Source organism: Notamacropus eugenii, chromosome 4 (assembly GCF_028372415.1).
Source record: "Notamacropus eugenii isolate mMacEug1 chromosome 4, mMacEug1.pri_v2, whole genome shotgun sequence".
NCBI classification, from domain to species: Eukaryota; Metazoa; Chordata; class Mammalia; order Diprotodontia; family Macropodidae; genus Notamacropus; species Notamacropus eugenii.
Genome location: NC_092875.1, coordinates 286836218 through 286855341, shown reverse-complemented (window position 1 = coordinate 286855341; position 19124 = coordinate 286836218). Strand labels below are relative to the sequence as shown.

Below are 19124 nucleotides of genomic sequence, written 5' to 3'. Positions count from 1 at the left end.
TCTTTCATTTTCATAGCAACTGAAACTGCCATCATTTACAGAATTCCACACTCGTTATTATATCACTGCAAAAAATGAACTGAGGTACCTTCTCATAGCCCTTCTTGGCCCCAAATGTGATTTTTACAATTTCATAGATTCAGTTTCAAATATCAAGCTACTGTTCTTTCCATTTACACTGTTGTAGTCACTGTGCATAATAAATTCCCGGTTCTACTTACTTCATTTTTTATCAGTTCATATGTATTTATCTTTCTTACAAAACAGTAATGATCTACTAGTCACAATATTAATGTACCACAGTTAGTTTAGCTATTTCCCAAATCAATGGCCATTTGTTCTGTATCTAGTTCCTACTACAAAAAGTTCTAATACAAATATTTTGGTGTACAATGGACTAAAGGTGATTTTAAATTCTTCATCTGAATGCTAACTCACTAGTGAGGAGTCTCTATACTTAGCTAGGCTGGTCTTTATAAGAGATATAACATTCTACTGCCTGATCCATATTTAAAACTCTGGCTCCAGCACAGTTTACACTCTATTTGCATAGCTTTTGACAACCCAGGGCCACTTCAATGTCACAATGAAGTATGTAGCCTAAAATGGATAGGGCCTACACCTACTTGTCAATGATAAAGGTAACTCTCAGATGAGGAAATTCCCCCTATCAATTCAGCATCTCTGAAAACTAGTTTTACAGAATTACTCAGAGAACAGAGAGGCTATGTGACCTGTACTCAGGGCTGAGAAACCTCTATGTTTGATGCAGGACACAAACCCACGCCTTCCCAACTTTGAGACTAACCTATCTATACACTGGGTGATTACGTTATACTGCCTCTTGTGGCCTATGTGCTATTATTATTCTTTCCTGAGAAGAATTAAGACCATAACAAGAGTTTCTCTCATTAAAATACAATGATTAGGAAAATACACATTTGCAGTTAAGGGTACCTATCTAAAGATGGACAATTTTTTACATATAGATTTAACTATCACATTTCTTCTTGTAGTGTAAATCTTAAGGTGTGCTAATGCTTCAAAATTTGCTAAAAAGCACAGGTGCAATTCATGTAAAAAAGAAGGTGATCAGAATCAACAGGAGAAACTTTTAAAAAGTAACATCCCAGAAAACATGTCTTCCAGAGAAGCACATTATTTGTGGCTGTTCAGTGGTTTCAGTTGCATCTGACTCTTCAAGACTTTGTCTGGGGTTTTCTTGGCAAAGATAGTGCAGTGGTTTGCTATTTCCTTCTCCAGCTCAGTTTAGAGATGAGGAAACTGAAGCAAAGAGGTGACTTCCCCAAAATCACACAGCTAGTAAATGTCTGAGGCTGGATTTGAACTCATGAACGTGAATCTTCCTGATTCTAAGCCCAGTGCTCTATCCACTGTGCCCTCCCAACTGCCCCAGGCACATTATTATTAAACAAATTTGTGCAAGTGTCACCAATTCTTCTAGTTATGCTATTCTCGTTATTGGTTAAAGAAATAATAGTTCTCTGCTTTTGAATAACTTTAATGCTTCACGTAGTTCTGAACTACACTGTCTTAAAAAGACAGCTTATTCATTTTTACTCCAACTGATAATTTATGCACAATCTTTTTAAGAAGATGCTACTGCCATGAAGGACAGGCTGAACTGTTTTTAAGCATAGTAAAGGTAATAAAATAAGCTGGGTATAAGAAGCAGCAGCACACATGCAGAAAATCATATTAAGAATCTTCCTAATTATGAGATCAGCTATAATGGACTTGGAAGGATGCAGCCCTCTAAAGGAAAAGATTCCCTAATTTTAAAACACAATTATTATAGCAAAGCAGTATAATGAAAATAGGCCCAGATTATCCACTGCCCTATCAGGTGTGCTTCTATGTATACGCAGAAGTATGCAATCCTATTTCTGCGCCTGCACATGGAGGAAACAGCTGAGCTAAGAGTCAAACACTGCTGATTCATCGCTTCTCTGACCAGAGAACTTGCATTCACAGTCATCTGCAGCAGAGTAAACTTTGAGTCTATCTCCATACTATTTTGTCAGTGGCTCTAAAGTGGGACCAGCACTTTTCCTGTTCCCTCAGGACTCAGGAAGTCAAATACGGCAACAGAAGAGGGTGAAGAATATGGTATCATTTTAGTGCCAGTCTTGCCACTTATCATCTGTATCACCCTGAGCAAGACAATCACCTTAACGAACTTCAGTTTACACACCCATAAAATGGAAATTATAGTAACTGCACTATCTATTTTGAATAGCTGTTGTGAGGATCAAATGAAGTAAGGCTAAAATGTTCTAAAAATGTAACCTGTTCTTAATACTACTTTATCAGAAAAAATTTTAGGAACATGAAATAATAATTAAAAACTTCAGACAAAAGTTTCTACATACTTACTGGTAACACTGAATGTATAACTTAAATAATGTCTATCTTTAGTTAAGCAAAATGAAATAACTAGGAAATAAATACTATGTATGCATAGCATACAGACAGCCACTACCAAGTGGCAAATACGACTACTTACTCACATCTGAATAGGAGTTTAAAAGTTTAAACAGTGCTTTACTTAGGTATCTCACTTGATCTTCAAGATGGAAGTAGAATTATTCCCATTTTACAGGTGCATAAACAGAAGCTAAACATAGTTACCTTTACCAAAAGTCACAACCAACAAATGACTTGTGTCATTAATAACCACTACCACCAAAACTGAAGTAAAAAAGGCACATTTCATTTTTATAACCACTGGGAAAGAGTAAATTTTCTTTCAAATAATCAGCATAACCTCTGACCTACGTTTGATTTGCTACATTTCTGAATAATAGCAATAAACGGACATCTGCATGTTGTTTTTAAAGGCTACAAAGCACTTTTTCATAGATTATTTCACTAAAGCTTCCTAACAACCCTAGGAGATAGGTATTGTTAACCCACTTTTATTGAAGTGGAAATCAAAGCTCATGGAGCTGTCACTTGCCCCAGTCCACTTAACCAAGAAGTATCAGAGAAGGAATCTGAGCCCAGATCTCTCTGACTGCTCAGGCTAGCTCAGTCAGGCCCTATGTCCATTGTGCTAGGTTGCCTCTCAATGCTTTGCTCAACAAGTAAAAGTACCTATTGATTTCATTTACCGATTTGTCTAAAATTTAACTAAAAAACACCATATGTAAAGCATTTTGTTGGATAAAAATCTAGATGTGTGAAAATCCAACCTTCAAATATAATGGTTAAAGTGATAAAAATGAATTAAGTTGCAAATTCATGCTGTAAAGTCATTCTCCAATTTAATTTTAAAGGTTAAAACAGATCTACAATTTCTAAATTTAAGGACACAGTTATGTTCCTTGAGCAAAGGAAAACAGAGCTAGAGCAGTACACTACTGTTTTTAAAGGCTTTGAGTTGTAGATGGAGAAATAAATTTTGGGGGGTGTTTTCCTCTAATAAAATAAGATTTTTTTAAAAATGACTTTTTCAAAAAGTGGCTCAAATATTTTACTCTTTAGTCGATTCAAGTTGCCTCAAAGATAACTTTTCTGGAAGAATTTTCCTTTTATTTAACTTCATAATCTTATACTTCAAAAAAATATTTCAAAATTAGTTAAGAAAAAATTATATTTAGAATTTGTAATTGTTACAATAATGGTTATTGTATGTAAAAATACTGAGAAAACAAAATTATAATCCTACTGTGTTATGTAAAGCAAAAATGAAATCCAGATACCATTAAATATCTATATGCAATATCTTTAATAGAGGAGAAATCATCTCCTTGAATAGACTCTACTCTGAGGTATACATATATGTAATATATATATTCATATATATATATATATATATATATCATGATAGAGTCACATTAAAATGGTATAGTAACTAAGTTTGGTTTTACAATCTATATAAAATGCAATATGTATTAATAAAGTCCCTTTTAGAACACAAGTGAAAATTACTTACTGGTTGCATAGCTCTGGATGTCTAACTAAATTCTGAATGAATTCATTCAGTCCTGCTCTTCTCTGTTTAATAAAATCTGTTGAAAAAAAAAAAACATATGCTAGTAGGATTATTCACGTCAGATCACAGATATCTTATTTGGAGTTATAAAAACAAAGACAGACAATAAATACTGTTTAGGAAGTTATGACAGATAATTCAGATAATATGTTGCTATGTATGTCAGGTTATTTTGAATTGAAATGGAGCTCTATCTAGTGTACACACACACACACACACACACCCCTTTGTAATATACACACATCATACATACAAATGTATATATACCATGTAAGTTTTTAAATGCTGAAATACAAATTTTCAAACTATTAACAGGCTATAAACATACTCCTCAAAACTCATTTTCACAAAATCACCATTTAAGGGTCTAAAATATTCTGCCCACCAAAAGAGACATTCTATGTCCTCTTTTCTAACCTCTGATATTGTGCTACTCACATCAACAAGAACTAGTCTTACGCTAATGGTGATGAAAGATGAGAGTAAAACCTTAATGAGTAAAAATACTTATGGAATTGGTTATTATAGTTAAACTGAACTTTTTAGTGAGCTGAGGATTAACAAGAAAAAACCTGTATCATTCCTTCTTGCTAATTATCTTTCTAAAAGATACAGGTCTATTTTCTTGCTTTGGGAAGTTTTGTTTGTTTTTGGTCTGGACTTGTGATGTCATAAAGGGAATTCACAACTTAGTCTTAAGAGGGTAACCAGGGATAATGAGAGGTTAAGTGAGGTGCCTGTGATCAGTCAGTTAGTATATGTTAGAAGGACTTGAACCAAGTTCTTCTCGATGACACGTCCTTCTAGCTACGGCCATATCTCTCACATCAAGAATTCGATATACTTATTTTTTGAAAACAGAATACAGATGCTGTGGTATATGGCTGAAAATCAATTTCTGTTATACAGAACTGCAAATACAGTTTGTGTATAAAGAGATGGAGATGAACATATACTGAGTGTAAGTTACACCTTGGAAGCATGTGTGTGTGTGTGTCTGTGTGTGTATTTTAAAGACCTGACATTAACTATGATTTCCCTCCTTAGAAAAATGGACTATCCAAAACCAAAACCAAAAAGCCTGAAAAGCATTCCAATGGCTGTTAAATAATGTTTTTGCAAAAGACACTGGGTTTTCATACCTTACAAAATTTATGGATACAGTCTCTTGAGTTTTTTAATAAAGATTCTCTTCAGACTTGGAGCATACTTTTCTCAGTAATCACTTTCGCAGGGAACTGGAGGGAAAATTGTGTTGCTGTTTGCATCACTGGACATTAAAACGTTTACATGAAATTGTACCCAGAGGCAGTCTTGATTTTTATAACTTGATTTAAGGTTCTTGTAGTTTTTCTTTTTTCCCTTATATCCTCAGTGCTTGGTACATAACAGATGCTTCATAAACTATTTAGTGATGTGTACTACCGCTCTCACATTCAGCCACTTTTGGGGGGCAGGACAGAGCAGATAAGAATTTGGGATACTGTGAAAAGTCTAGATTGTTAGTCAGGAATAGGCAGAGTGAAACTGTGCTTTGTGGGTACTTACTGGAAGTATGTTTTGGTTTTGGAGGTCAGTTCTGGAAACACAGGAATTTCCTTTCTTCAAAAAGCATGTAGCTTACACTTTGAGCTACTAGACTTTCCATTTCATTACTAACTTTATTTCAACCATTTCAACCACTCAAGCTTATTGAACGACTAAGCAGGAATAAGTGATCACTATAACAAAATTAAGAGAAAAAAAGAGAAGAGAGAAACAGGAGAAACAGAATCAAAAAATTTAGAGAACGGGACCTTTGATATCATCTAGCTACCATCTTCATCAACTACTTCATTACAAAGATGAGAAGATAGGGCCAGAGGGAGTTTAAGTGATTTACTCAAGGTCCCAAACTAAACTGGCAGAGTTGGGATGCATCTGCCAGTCTTCTGTCTCTAATCCTCATTCTTTCCACTACACCCTATGCCACCTCATTTGTCTCAGCAACACTTCTTCCAATAGAGAAGCTCTAATTTTTCCTTATCTATCCATTCTTTTGCAGAAAATATTACTGTCTTTACTGTTCCAACTATTAACTGTGAAATTATATAATAAAGGACTCAGTAATAATAGCTAGCTTTTATATACTGCTTTAAGGTTTTCAAAGCACTTTACATATATTATCTGGTTTGATACAACTCTGGAAGGGAGGTGCTAATATTTTCCCCATTTTGCAGATGGGAAAACTGAGGCTGAAAGAGGTTAATTATCTATTTTAACTAGGTCACATAGTTAGTAAATATCTGAAGCAGCTTTCATCATTCTCCACTATGTCAACTAATACCTGTTTTGAGATTATCTATTCCAAATCTCGCAGGAACAAAGGAAACAAACATTTATTAAGTGCTTGTTAATAAGGTGCCCGGCACCTTGCTAAGCTCTTTACAAATATTATCTCAATTTGCTCCAAGTGACACAACCCTGAAGAGGTAGGTGCTATAATTATTATCAATATCACCATTACCTCCACTTTATAGATGGGGAAACCAAGGCAAACAGAGGCTAAGTGACTTGCCCAAGGTTATGCAGGTAATTAAGTGTCTGAGACCAGATCTGAATCCTGGTCTTTCTCACTCCATGCCTGTCACTCTACTATGCCTCCTTACTGCTTCATATTGAGGAAAACTGCTGCTTTCATGCAGCATCAAAGATTCAAAACTAAGAAAATAAAATGTAGATGCCAGAGAGTTAGCGTGTCAGAGTGGAAGGAGCAATGGTGCTGGTCTCAGAAGACAGAGAGCTCATACCTAGGCTCAGTAGACAGGATGCTATATCATCTGAAGCAAGTCATTTTACCTCTGTTTCCACCTACCTGCTCCCTATCTGTCAGAGTTCTTGTGACAATCAAATAAGAATAGATACCGTACATTTTATAAACCATATAACATATTATTTTTTATTACATTAGTAATTATTAGTCCATTCCACTGAAACCATTCTCCACCATCTCACAGGGGCACCACGTAACCTTCTGTGCCAGCACAGCACATGCTCTCCTAAATCCCATCAAGCTGGACAGGTTTCCAATGGGGGCCTGGTAATGGACTCTTCCGTGTCTGTTTATCCAAGGACCAAGGCTGGTCCTTAAATGATAAAAATAATGTGTAGGATGAATTTTTCAGCCTCAGAAATTCTCAGAGACAATTTATTGTCATGAAATAGTCGCAATCTATCTGTGGAAGGAGGTAGTCACAATGAAGAAATCACAGTTCCCTAAAGGTACTACCACACTCACACAGATGGAGGGACAGAATTGCTACAGAGTGTATAAAGATTTGAGGGGGAGGGGGCAGAGCCAAGATGGCAGAGTAGAAAGACACACATATGGAGGCTGCCCCCACACAGCCCATAAAACACCTATAGAGAGGGACAGCAGCAGAAGCGGAGAACAACAGAGTGGAGGAGATTTCCAGCCCAGGGTGATCTGAAAGACCCATAGGAAAAGTCTGTTGCACCAGATGCGCAGACAGAGCGGAGCGTGGAGCCCAGCCCAGCCTTAGCTGCACGCATGGCTAGAGAACAGCCCTCAGGGGCAGAATCTCCAGTCACGGAATCCCCAGTTCCAGCAGCAGAGGGTCCGCAGATCCCTCAACCCACAGGCACCAAAGGTCAGTGACTGGGTTTATTCAGCTGGTCAGGAAGGGAGAAGGGCCTTCACATCAGGCAGGCGGCAGTAGTTCTCAGGGCAGCCCCTACAGCAGCCTGAGACCATAGCTGGATCATAAAAACCTCTGGGGGCACTGAAGAGCTGAGTCTTACCTCAGCCCTGTGTAGATACCCTGAGGCAGCTGGTCTTTGTCTCACACTGAATGGAGGCTGTGCCCCTGCAGCTTGACTGAATCCCACCCCCCCAGTGCTAGTTTGGCTGAACTGGAGGTCAGGTGCCTGTGGAGAGGAAACGCTGCTAAGATTCTGGGCACAAAAATCCTTCCCTGCATCCAGACCAGTACACACTTGATCATATCACCTTGGAGGAACTGAGATCTCACAGATTCCCAGAGTATACCCTACTCTTGACAAAGGACCCAAAAGTCAAGTAACTGGTTGGGAAAATGCCAAAAAAAGGGAAAAAAAATAAGACCATAGGAGGTTACTTTCTTGGTGAACAGATATCTCCTCCCATCCTTTCAGATGAGGAAGAACAATGCTTACCATCAGGGAAAGACATAAAAGTCAAGGCTTCCGTATCCCAAACATCCAAAATAAATATTCAATGGGCTCAGGCCATGGAAGAGCTCAAAAAGGATTTTGAAAATCAAGTTAGAGAGGTGGAGGAAAAATTGGGAAGAGAAATGAGAAAGATGCAAGAAAAGCATGAAAAGTGGGTCAACACCTTGCTAAAGGAGACCCCAAAAAAATGCTGAAGAAAATTACACCTTTAAAAATAGGCTAACTCAATTGGCAAAAGAGGTTCAAAAAGCCAATGAGGAGAAGAATGCTTTCAAAAGCAGAATTAGCCAAATGGAAAAGGAGGTTTAAAAGCTCACTGAAGAAAATAGTTCTTTAAAAATTAGAATGGAACAGATGGAGGCTAATGACTTTATGAGAAACCAAGAAATCACAAAACAAAACCAAAAGAATGGAAAAAATGGAAGATAATGTGAAATATCTCATTGGAAAAATAACTGACCTGGAAAATAGATCCAGGAAAGATAATTTAAAAATTATGGGACTACCTGAAAGCCATGATCAAAAAAAGAGCCTAGACATCATCTTTTATGAAATTATCAAGGAAAACTGCCCTGAGATTCTAGAACCAGAGGGCAAAATAAGTATTCAAGGAATCCACCGATCACTGCCTGAAAGAGATCCAAAAAGAGAAACTCCTAGGAACATTGTGGCCAAATTCCACAATTCCCTGGTCAAGGAGAAAATATTACAAGCAGCCAGAAAGAAGCAATTCAAGTATTGTGGAAATACAATCAGGATAACACAAGATCTAGCAGCTTCTACATTAAGGGATCGAAAGGCCTGGAATATCATATTCCAGAAGTCAAAGGAACTAGGACTAAAATCAAGAAGCATCTACCCACCAAAACTAAGTATAATACTTCAGGGGAAAAAATGGTCTTTCAATGAAATAGAGGACTTTCAAGCATTCTTGATGAAAAGACCACAGCTGAAATGAAAATTTGACCTTCAAACACAAGGATGAAGAGAAGCATGAAAAGGTAAACAGCAAAGAGAAGTCATAAGGGACTTACTAAAGTTGAACTGTTTACATTCCTACATGGAAAGACAATATTTGTAACTCTTGAAACTTTTCGGTATCTGGGTGGTTGGTGGGATTACACACACACACACACAGAGCACAGGGTGAATTGAATAGGATGGGATCATATCTTAAAAAAATGAAATTAAGTGGTGAGAGAAATATATTAGGAAGAGAAAGGGAGAAATGGAATGGGGCAGGTTATCTCTCATAAAAGAGGCAAATAAAAGATTTTTCAGTGGAGGGAAAAAGAGGGGAGGTGAGGGAAAAAACATGAAACTTACTCTCATCCCATTCGACTAAAGGAAGGAATAAAATGCACACTCATTTTGGTATGAAAACCTATCTTACAATACAGGAAAGTGGGGGAGAAGGGGATAAGCAGGGTGGGGGGATGATGGAAGGGAGGGCAGTGGGAGGAGGGAACAATTCAAAGTCAACACTCTTGGGGAGGGACAGGATCAAAAGACAGAATAGAAGTAATGGGGGGCAGGATAGGATAGAGGGAATTATAGTTAGTCATACACAACACGACTATTATGGAAGTCATTTGCAAAACTACACAGATACGGCCTATATTGAATTGCCTGCCTTCCCAAAGGGAATGGGGGGGGGAGGGAGGGATGGCGAGAAGTTAGAACTCAAAGTTTTAGGAACAACTGTTGAGTATTGTTCTTGCAACTAGGTAATAGAAATACAGATAATGGGGCACAGAAAGTTATTTTGCTCTACAGGACAAAAGAGAAAATGGGGATAAGGGAAGGGAGGGATGTTAGAAGGGAGGGCAGATTGGTGATAGGGGCAATTAGAATGCTCGGTGTTTTGGGGTGGAGGGAGGGGAGAAATGGGGAGAAAATCTGGAACCCAAAATTTTGTGGAAATGAATGTTGAAAAGTTAAATAAGTAAATTAATTAAAAAAAAAAGATTTTGGGGGGTTTATTTCTGAATTTGAACCCTATCCCAGGTGTCCTAATCTCTTACCCTACGGGAAAGAAGGAACACCTGCAGCTGGCAGGACCAGGCTCAGTCACCAAGGAGTGCCTTCTACTGGCATCCTCTTCCATGATTCATTCCCTCTACTAGTCACTTACAGGAAGAAAGCAAGGGTACCTGTGCCTGGGAAGCCCCCAGCAGGCCCCAGACTCATACCTGGCTGCTGACCTGCGACTGCCCTCTTGCCCAATGATCACACCTCCTTCCCCACCCCCCCAATATCCCACCCTCTTCCAGGGGAAGGGCCACTCAGAGGAAGGAGCAAACACAGGCTCAGACCAGGTCTCTCTGCAAAACCACTCAGCTGCCTTGTCCATTTTCCACCTTCTGTTCTTCCTATAGCTTTTTGTTTTTTTCTCCCTTCCCTTGTAATAATGACTTACTATTTAGGTGAAAACCATCCTTACCCCCTCTCTTCATGTTCTTTTATGTTCACCCCTTCACTTTATTTCAACGAAGTCCAGATCTCAAACCTTCTGCTAGGTCCTCTGGAATGGCCATTCCATTCTGAACAAACTCCCCTTCATCCTGGACCTCTTCCCATCTATTAGCCCTGAGGTCTGGCCCCCCTTAGAGATCTCTGCATGCTGGGCCATCCTCTCCACATTGACCACCTTCTCTCATATCCCTTTCACATTGCTCCTGGAGAGAAAAACAGAATAATCCTTGCTCCTCACTGTCACTTCCAGGTTCTCTCTTTACCTGTTTTACTACGTAGTGATCTTTCCTCCTTTTAAATATTCAATCAAAATTGTGACAGAGAATTCATTTTCCCTAGTTCACTCTCTGTCTTTTCTTCACCTCCTGCCCTTATACTAGTGGACTTTAGATCTATGTAGATGCCCCCCAAAGCTCCCTAAACTTCCTTTTTCTACAACTCCTTCAGGTGCATGATTTACTACTTTGTTCTACCTCAGCCACAAAATGATGGTCACACATTATATCTCACCATTACCCACAAGTGTTCTGCTCGCTTCACTAGAAACTTTCCCCTGTCTGACAATAACCTATCATTTCACCTCTCCTTATACTGCATTCCTCCTGAACTACAATTTTTTAACCTCAGTCTGTTCTCAAACCAGTACGCCTGCTCTTCCTTTAATTTCCTCTCTTTCCCAAGTCAACTCAATAGCCATTTCAACCCTACACTGACCTCTTCCCTTTTTCCTATCACTGGCTCTTCTCTTGCCAAACCTCAGCCTTAGATTATTCTTACCATCTATCTTTCTCCATTCCACTATATGAAGTTGAAAAAAAATATATAATAATGATGAGAACTGGACACATTGCAAATTCATTGGGCCCTTAAGGCAGCAAAGTGGTCCTTTTATTCCTCCCTTGTTAAATGCCAATCTCACTCCTCAAAGGAGCTATTTAAAGCTTCTATTTCCTCAGACCTACCACAAGTCCTATCCAAAAATCCCTGCCCAGTTGAAGGTCTGCTTCTTTATTGAAAAAAATTAAGGTTATTCAACATGATATCTTTGTTTTTTTCTCATTCTCTTCATCTCAAAATCCTTTGATATCACTTCCCACTCTCTCCTCATTTCCCCCATTCTCTAACAAAGAGATGGCCTTTTTCCCTGCTAAGGCCAATCCCTCTACCTCTGCACTTGATCTTATCCTCTCCTGTCTTGTATAGAGGACTGAATATTGAACCATACCCTACCCTTTCTCCAACCTTTTGAATCTTTACTTTAACCTCTCACTGTCAATTGGTTGTTTTTTCCATAGCTTTCAAACATGCTCAAGCATACCTGATCCTTTACAAACCTCTGCTAGACCTTACCATCCCCTGAAGCTATCATCCTACATGTTTTCTCTTTCTCAACCAAATCCCTGAAAAAGCTGACTATACTTCCTTTTGCTCCTCAATCGTTTGTAATCTGGTTTTTGATCTAATAACTCATTTGAAACTTCTCTCTCCAAGGTTACCAATGATCTCATCAAAAAAAAAGTTTTATTGATATCGTTTTTATATTGCCTAGATCTTTCCCATTATCTCTACCTCCCCCTTCCAAAAGAAGAATTCTACATAACAAAGAACGTTTTTTAAAGATTAAGAAAATTCGCAAACTCATCAACAAATTGAAAAACTCTGAAAATATATGCAATGTCCCACACTTATGAATCTTGCATCTCTGCTAAGGGATAAGTGGAAGTCTCTTATCACTCTTCTTAGGGGCCATAGTTCTTGTTTCTTTGTGATTCTACAACATAAACTTTCTTTTTCATTTAATTTTTATTGATAGCTTTTGCTTTGTACATCAGAATTGCTCCAAGTGTTTCTTCTCCTGTCCCTTCCCAGAAAGCCAATAATATTCTTACAGAAAAACAAGGAAGAACAAAAAAATGAGCAAAACTGTACTAATGAACATAGAAAAATGCACTGATATACATAAAGATGGTAATATGTCAAGAAAGTTGGGAAACTTTTACAATGTTCTACATCCATGGGCCTTCTACCTCTGCAGAGGAGGATGTGCTTATCTCTTCATCAGTTCCATGTTTATTCTTTGTAATTCTGCAGTATTCACTTTTGATTGTTTTGTTCTTTGATTGGTCTTTCCATCTGCATTTTTAAGCTATCCAAACTTACTTCACTCTGCAGGAATTCATATTAAATCTTTCCATGCTTCTCTGTATTTATCATATTTGTCAATTCTAAGAGCACAGTAATATCCTATTATATACATGTACCACACACAGTATGTTCAGCCGTTCTCCAATCAATGGGCACTTTTATTTACAGTTCTTTGCTACCACACAAAGTACTGCAATACATATTTTGGTGTATGTAGGGAATGTACGCATTTGGAAACATGTCTAGTAGTGGAATCTCTCTCCCTAAAGTCACTTACATAATTCCAAATTGTTTTCCAAAATGGTTTGTACTGATTGATAGCTCCAACAATGCCCTACTGTGCCTATCTTCCCACCACCCTTTCCAATAATAACTGTTCATATCTTTTGTCAAATTTGCAATTTGCTAGGTTTGAGATGAAACCTCATGATTATTTTGATTTGCATTTCTCTTATTATTAGTAATTTGAAGCCTTCTTTCATATGGTTGTTAAAACTTTGCAATTCTTTTTTTTAATTAGTTGCTGCTATCCTTTAATGATTTATCTACTGGATAATGACTTTTGTTGTCATATATATATATCTCAGTCATCTAAATTTCTTGCATACAAAATCCTTATTTGATAAATCTGACACAAAGATCTTTCCTATTTAATCACTTCTTCTTAACCTAAATGCATTAATTTCATTTGCAAAGGAGATTTAATCAAAATTATCTATTTTACCTTTTGTAACTGCTTATATCCCTTGTTTAAGAAAATATCTACCAATAACTGCAAAAGGTATATGGTTTTCATCTCTTCTAATTTTTTTAAAAATGTGATCATTTAACAGTCAGGTCATATGTCCATTTTGAGCTTTTTGTGAATATGGTATAAAATGTTAAACCTAATTTCGGCCAGATTGCTTTCCAATTGTCCCAGTAAATTTTTTAAAAATCAAATTGGAAGTTCTTCTTAGGTTATGTTTTCAGGTTTATCAAACACTAGGTTATTGAGATCCACCATTTTTATTTTGTTATATCTATAAGCCCATTCCATTGGCCTACTTCTCTATTTTCAACTGCTGCTTTATAGTATATTTTGAGGCCTGAAAATGCTATTGTCCCTTCTCTCTATTTTTTTCATTATTTTCTCTGATATTATAGATCTTTTTGTTTCTCCAAATTAATTTTCAACATCTCTTCTTTTGTGTTTATGTTAAGCTGGTTTATTTCTTGACGTGATGTTATTTTATCCCAGTTTATTGGTACTTTACCTTCCTTGTATTAGGTATATAAGGACTATATGCATTTCATAAAAGGAGTCTTTTTTTAAAGAATAATTTGTGTAGTATGGGAACTAATTACTCATTAAAAGCTAGACAAAATTCTACTGTGACTCCATCAGGACCAAGGATTTCATTTTCTCTTTGATAGTTCCTTCACAAGTTGAGGAAACTGAAGCAAAAAGTAGTTAAGTGATTTGCTCAAAGTCACACAGCTAGTGTCTGTGGCCAAATTTGAACTCAGGTCTTCCCAACTCTAGGCCCAGAGTTTAAGCCACAGTGCCACCCAGATACCTAGCTGGATTAGCCTTCTCTGCTGTTAATTCATCAGAATATTATCTTACTAGGGTTCTTGGTGTCTTTGTCTGAGGAGACAGCTGCAACTATGTTAGCCCTAGTGCATAATTCTTATTTTAGGGAGTTTTAAAAGTTCCTAAGGAACAGAAAAAATTCTAGTCCTCTATCTTGTTGGTCACATGACCCAGAAGTCACAATGATCTATTTACTTATCAAATCTAGTGATTTTTTTTTCTCAGTTCCTCAGCATTTGACATTGTTGAATAATCCATCTTCCTGGACACTCATTCCTCTATGAGTTTTTGCAACGCTACTCTCTTTACTCATTGGCTACTCATCTGTTCCCTCCTTAGTCCCCTTTCCTGTCTCAGTGCCTACATCAGAGCCTTAAAATGTTAGTGTTCCCCAAGGCTCTATCCTGGGTCTCTTTTTTCCTCCCCCTACACTCTCCCTAGTAGTCATCTAATCAATTCCCATGGGATTTGCTATCGTCTCTATGAACATGACTCAGATATACACTTCTAGCCTCACCCATTCATTCCCTTGACCTCTTGTCCTGTATGACCAACTGCCTCTTAGACATTTCAAGCCGTATTTTCCTGGAGACATCTTAAATTCAGTATGTCTCAAACTGAACATTATCTTTATTTCCAACCTTCGCTTTTCTAAACTTACCTAGTTCTAGCATGTACCATTTTTCTCATTTCTCTCTGATTTATAAACCCATAAATTTCGATATTATCCTGACCTCCTTTCTCCCTCACCTCACATGTCTAATACTTTGCCAAAATCTGTTCTTTCAACTTTCACAACATCTATTAATCAAACCTCTACTCTTCACTTACAGTTACCCCTTGAGTGCAGGCCCTCATCACTTTTTGCCTAGATTACTGCATCAGCTTCCTAATTGGTATCTCAACTGTAAGAATCTCATCACTCCAGCTCATCTTACACACTGCTGTCAAACTCATTTTCCTTAAACATAGATTTGACCATATCAGTCACCTACTCATTTCACTCCAAGGATTTCCATTGCTTTTAAAATAAAATGTAAATACTTTTTGTTTAACTTTAAAAAGCCTACACAACCTGAGCCCAACCTGTCTTTTTAATCCCATTCAACATGACTCTTTCGCCACACACTATCAGACTCAGCCAAATGGACCTCCTTTTTGTTGCTCACATTCCAGCTCCCTCATCTTCAGAAATCTGTACTGGCCACCTGACGTGCCTGGAGTACAGTCCTTCTTAATTCTGCCTCAGACTTTCTCTCTTCAAAATACAGCTCAAGCACCATCTTCTTACATGAAGCCTTCCCTAATCCTTCCACCCCTCAAACTACCTTGTAATTAACTTCTTTGTATATACTGGTATTTATTGAGTTTGTTTTATACACACACACATACACACACACACACACACACACACACACACATAGTATGAGTACTTGTACAAGTACACTATATTTGTAATATATAGACATATTCACAATATATGTATAATATATACATATACACCATATATAGTATAAGTACTTGTATATGTATACAATACGTTAAGTATACAATTGCATGTATAAGTACTTGTCATCCTCTCTATTAAAATATAAGCTCTTTTAAAATAGAGATTGTTTCATTTTCTGAATGTATATCTCCAGTGCCTGGCACAAAGTAGGGATTATGCTTTTTAGGTGAGTGCCCAACAACTGAGTATGTATTTTACTGAGACTGAAAAAGTGAAAGATGCTGTACTTGCCATGACTCGTTCCTTCATACAAAATTAGTGAGCATGCTTAAGTAAATTTAATGCTATAAATGAAAAATATGGCACATTCTTGTTTTGATGTCTACGCTACTTTCTAGCAGTAGTTAACAACACTGAATTTAATTACTGACTCAAGATCTTAGAAAAGAGAGGGACCTTTAGTAAATAAAATGGCTATTTTATCTGAATATAGCCTGATACCCTCAAATTTACCCCTAAAATGAGATCCTGAATATATATAGGTATATACAATATATAAGCATATACAATAAAAAACACAATTACACATAAGCTTTATAACTTACAAATGCACAAAGACTTTTGAGACACTGTATTTTTAGATCTGTGCTTTAAGAAAATCACTTTGGCAGCTCTGTTGAGAATAGATTAGAATGAGCCTTGAGGCAAGGAGATCAATTAGAAGGCTACTGTAACTGTCCAAGCAAGAGGTGATGAGAGCCTGAAGTAGAGGTGTCTTGAGTGAAAAGAAGAAATTCACACAAGAGATGCCATGGAAACAGAAATGACAAGACTTCGTAATGGTTTAAAGAGAGAGGGGTTGAAGAAGACACCAAAATTTCAAACCTGACTGAATGAAAAGATAGTAATACCACTTTCAACAACAGAGAAATTCAGAAAAAAAGTGGATTTTAGGGGAAAATAATAAGTTCTGCGTCAAAATACTGAATTTGAGATGTCAATGGGACATTCAGTCCAACAGGCATCTTTCCTCTATTTGATCTCATAGCACTTATTTCCCTTCTGCCTTTATTACTATTAAAATTAGAATATCTTCTGATTTTTATTTTCTGTATACATCTGTTATTCTTAAGAGACTGTAAGCTCCCTGGGGATAGGCATTGTTTTATATTTCTCCAGAACTCAATATAATGTTTTGCACACAATAAATATGTGATATAATTAATTCATGAATGAAATAGCAGAGTTGCCAGTGATCTTCTCTTTCAATTTTTTTGATGCACTGAGTTTGTGGCATAGCTTCAACACCTTTGTGCTATGGCCTATCACACTTTCTATCTTTAGCCAAGACCTTGGAATTTCTGTATTTCAAACTTGTTACAGGGTATTTATCTTAAACAACTTATTTCAAACTTGGTATTCTAAAATTATATTCATTAACCTTTCTCTACTCAAAATAACTTTCCTATTTCTGTCAACAGACAGTCCTGAAACCTCAGAATTATCTTTGACTCTTTCCTCTCCATCACCTATACTTAGTCTGTTGATTCTTCTTTGAAATCTTTTAAACTGCTCCCTTTTGCTCTGTTCCCACTGGAACCACCCTAGTAAAGGCCTTCATCACACAATTGCTGCATTTTGTTCTTATCAAGTCTCCGCTCCGATCCAACCTACACACCGCCTCCAGACTAATCTTTCTCAAATCACAATTTTGTCATGACACTTCCCTGCTTAAGCATTCCAGTGCTTACAGAATAAAATCCAAACCCCTCAAACAAACATTCAAGGCTTTTCATGATGCAGCATCACCCGGTCGACTGAATTTTATCCCCTCTTGCTCTTCATATAAACTTTGCCTTCTGGCCAAACTAATTCCCATTCTGTCCCCTTAACATACAGTGTTCATTCCCTACTCCAGATCTCTGATCAAGCTATTACCCACTCTTCAAAACCTTTCCTTGCCTCCTCCATTTCAATCCTGCAAGGTGTAGCTCAAACCCAACCTCCTTCACTAAGTCTTCGCAACCCTAGTGGCCGCCCGGACATCTCCTTTCTCTGAGCTCCTGTGGTGCTCATCTGTGTTACTGTTTATGATATTTCATCATATCCTATCTTGCATTGTCACTTAACTGCTTGGAAATGAGCATGTATTTGTATACAGAGGCACACATGCATATAACAAGCAACTCTCTAAGCCCATAAATTAAGGAAAAGCAGCTGGCAGAGGTAGTTTCCTATACCAATAAAATCCTACATCTGAACAAAAAAATATACATAGATATTTTTTCCTTACGTCTTTTTTCTAGAAGATGTTAGGCTTCCAGAGAACAGTGACTATGGTTTAGTTTTTAAATTTCCTTCAGGGCCTAAGGGAGTTCTAAAAGGCAACACAGGGGCCTCTACTAAACCCTTAGCTCCTACAAAGCACAAATTAACAACCAGGCCTAACCCACTACTTGTCTTTATTTCTATTCATCTGACCAAATTACAAGCAGCTGAATGCCTCCATCTCCACTAGATCTTTAACATTTGTTGTTGTTGAGTCATTTCAGTCATGTCCGACTCTCCATGACCATGTTTAGGGTTTTCTTGGCAAAGATACTGGAGTGGTTTGCCATTTCCTTCTCCAAATCATTTTACAGATGAGGAACTAAGGCAAATTTCAACTCAGGTCCTCTTGATTCCAGGGCCAGAGCTCTATCCATGATGCCACCTCACGGCCCAAATCCTTAAGAGTTTTCAGTGGCATCCTGGAAGGCTTCAGTTACTAGACACTTAACCTGCAGCTAGAATGAACATAACATTCCACAGAAGGAGTACAAGTAAACTCAGGATTCAAAATAACTAAAGAGGGCTAAATTTCCTAATCTAATCTAGTTTCATCCTGAATTCAACTAAAGGCAGACCTGGTCCCATAAAGCTACAGATCACCATCTTTAGCTAAGAGAAAAACACCACACATTTCTTCTCTTCCCCCCTCCTATCTACTTACTATCTCTCTTCTAGATGTTCCCTCCAACTCTTGGCTCCAAGGATTCATGTAATTAATGTTACAAAAACTGCTTCACTATATATATCTTCCCTACCATCACAAACATCATCAGATAAATACAAATGTAACACATAGGCTAATACTCAGGATGTCTATCCCCGAACTGCCCAACAGTTTACAAAGAAACTCTGATTATTTACAGAAATGTGTGTGTGTGTATACAAGGATATGTGTATATAAATAATAAATGTAAATA

At 37.4% G+C, this 19124-nt stretch overlaps 1 protein-coding gene across 4 annotated transcripts in view; it reads right to left on the bottom strand.

Annotated features, from left to right (window-relative positions):
* SGK3 (serum/glucocorticoid regulated kinase family member 3) overlaps positions 1-19124 on the bottom strand; it is a 158673-nt gene that overhangs the window by 56619 nt on the left and 82930 nt on the right. For all 4 annotated transcript variants that reach the window (XM_072604736.1, XM_072604740.1, XM_072604739.1 and 1 more), the window contains one exon: positions 3959-4034. In XM_072604736.1, the coding sequence (XP_072460837.1) occupies positions 3959-4034 (76 nt within the window). The remainder of the gene's footprint in view (positions 1-3958; positions 4035-19124) is intronic.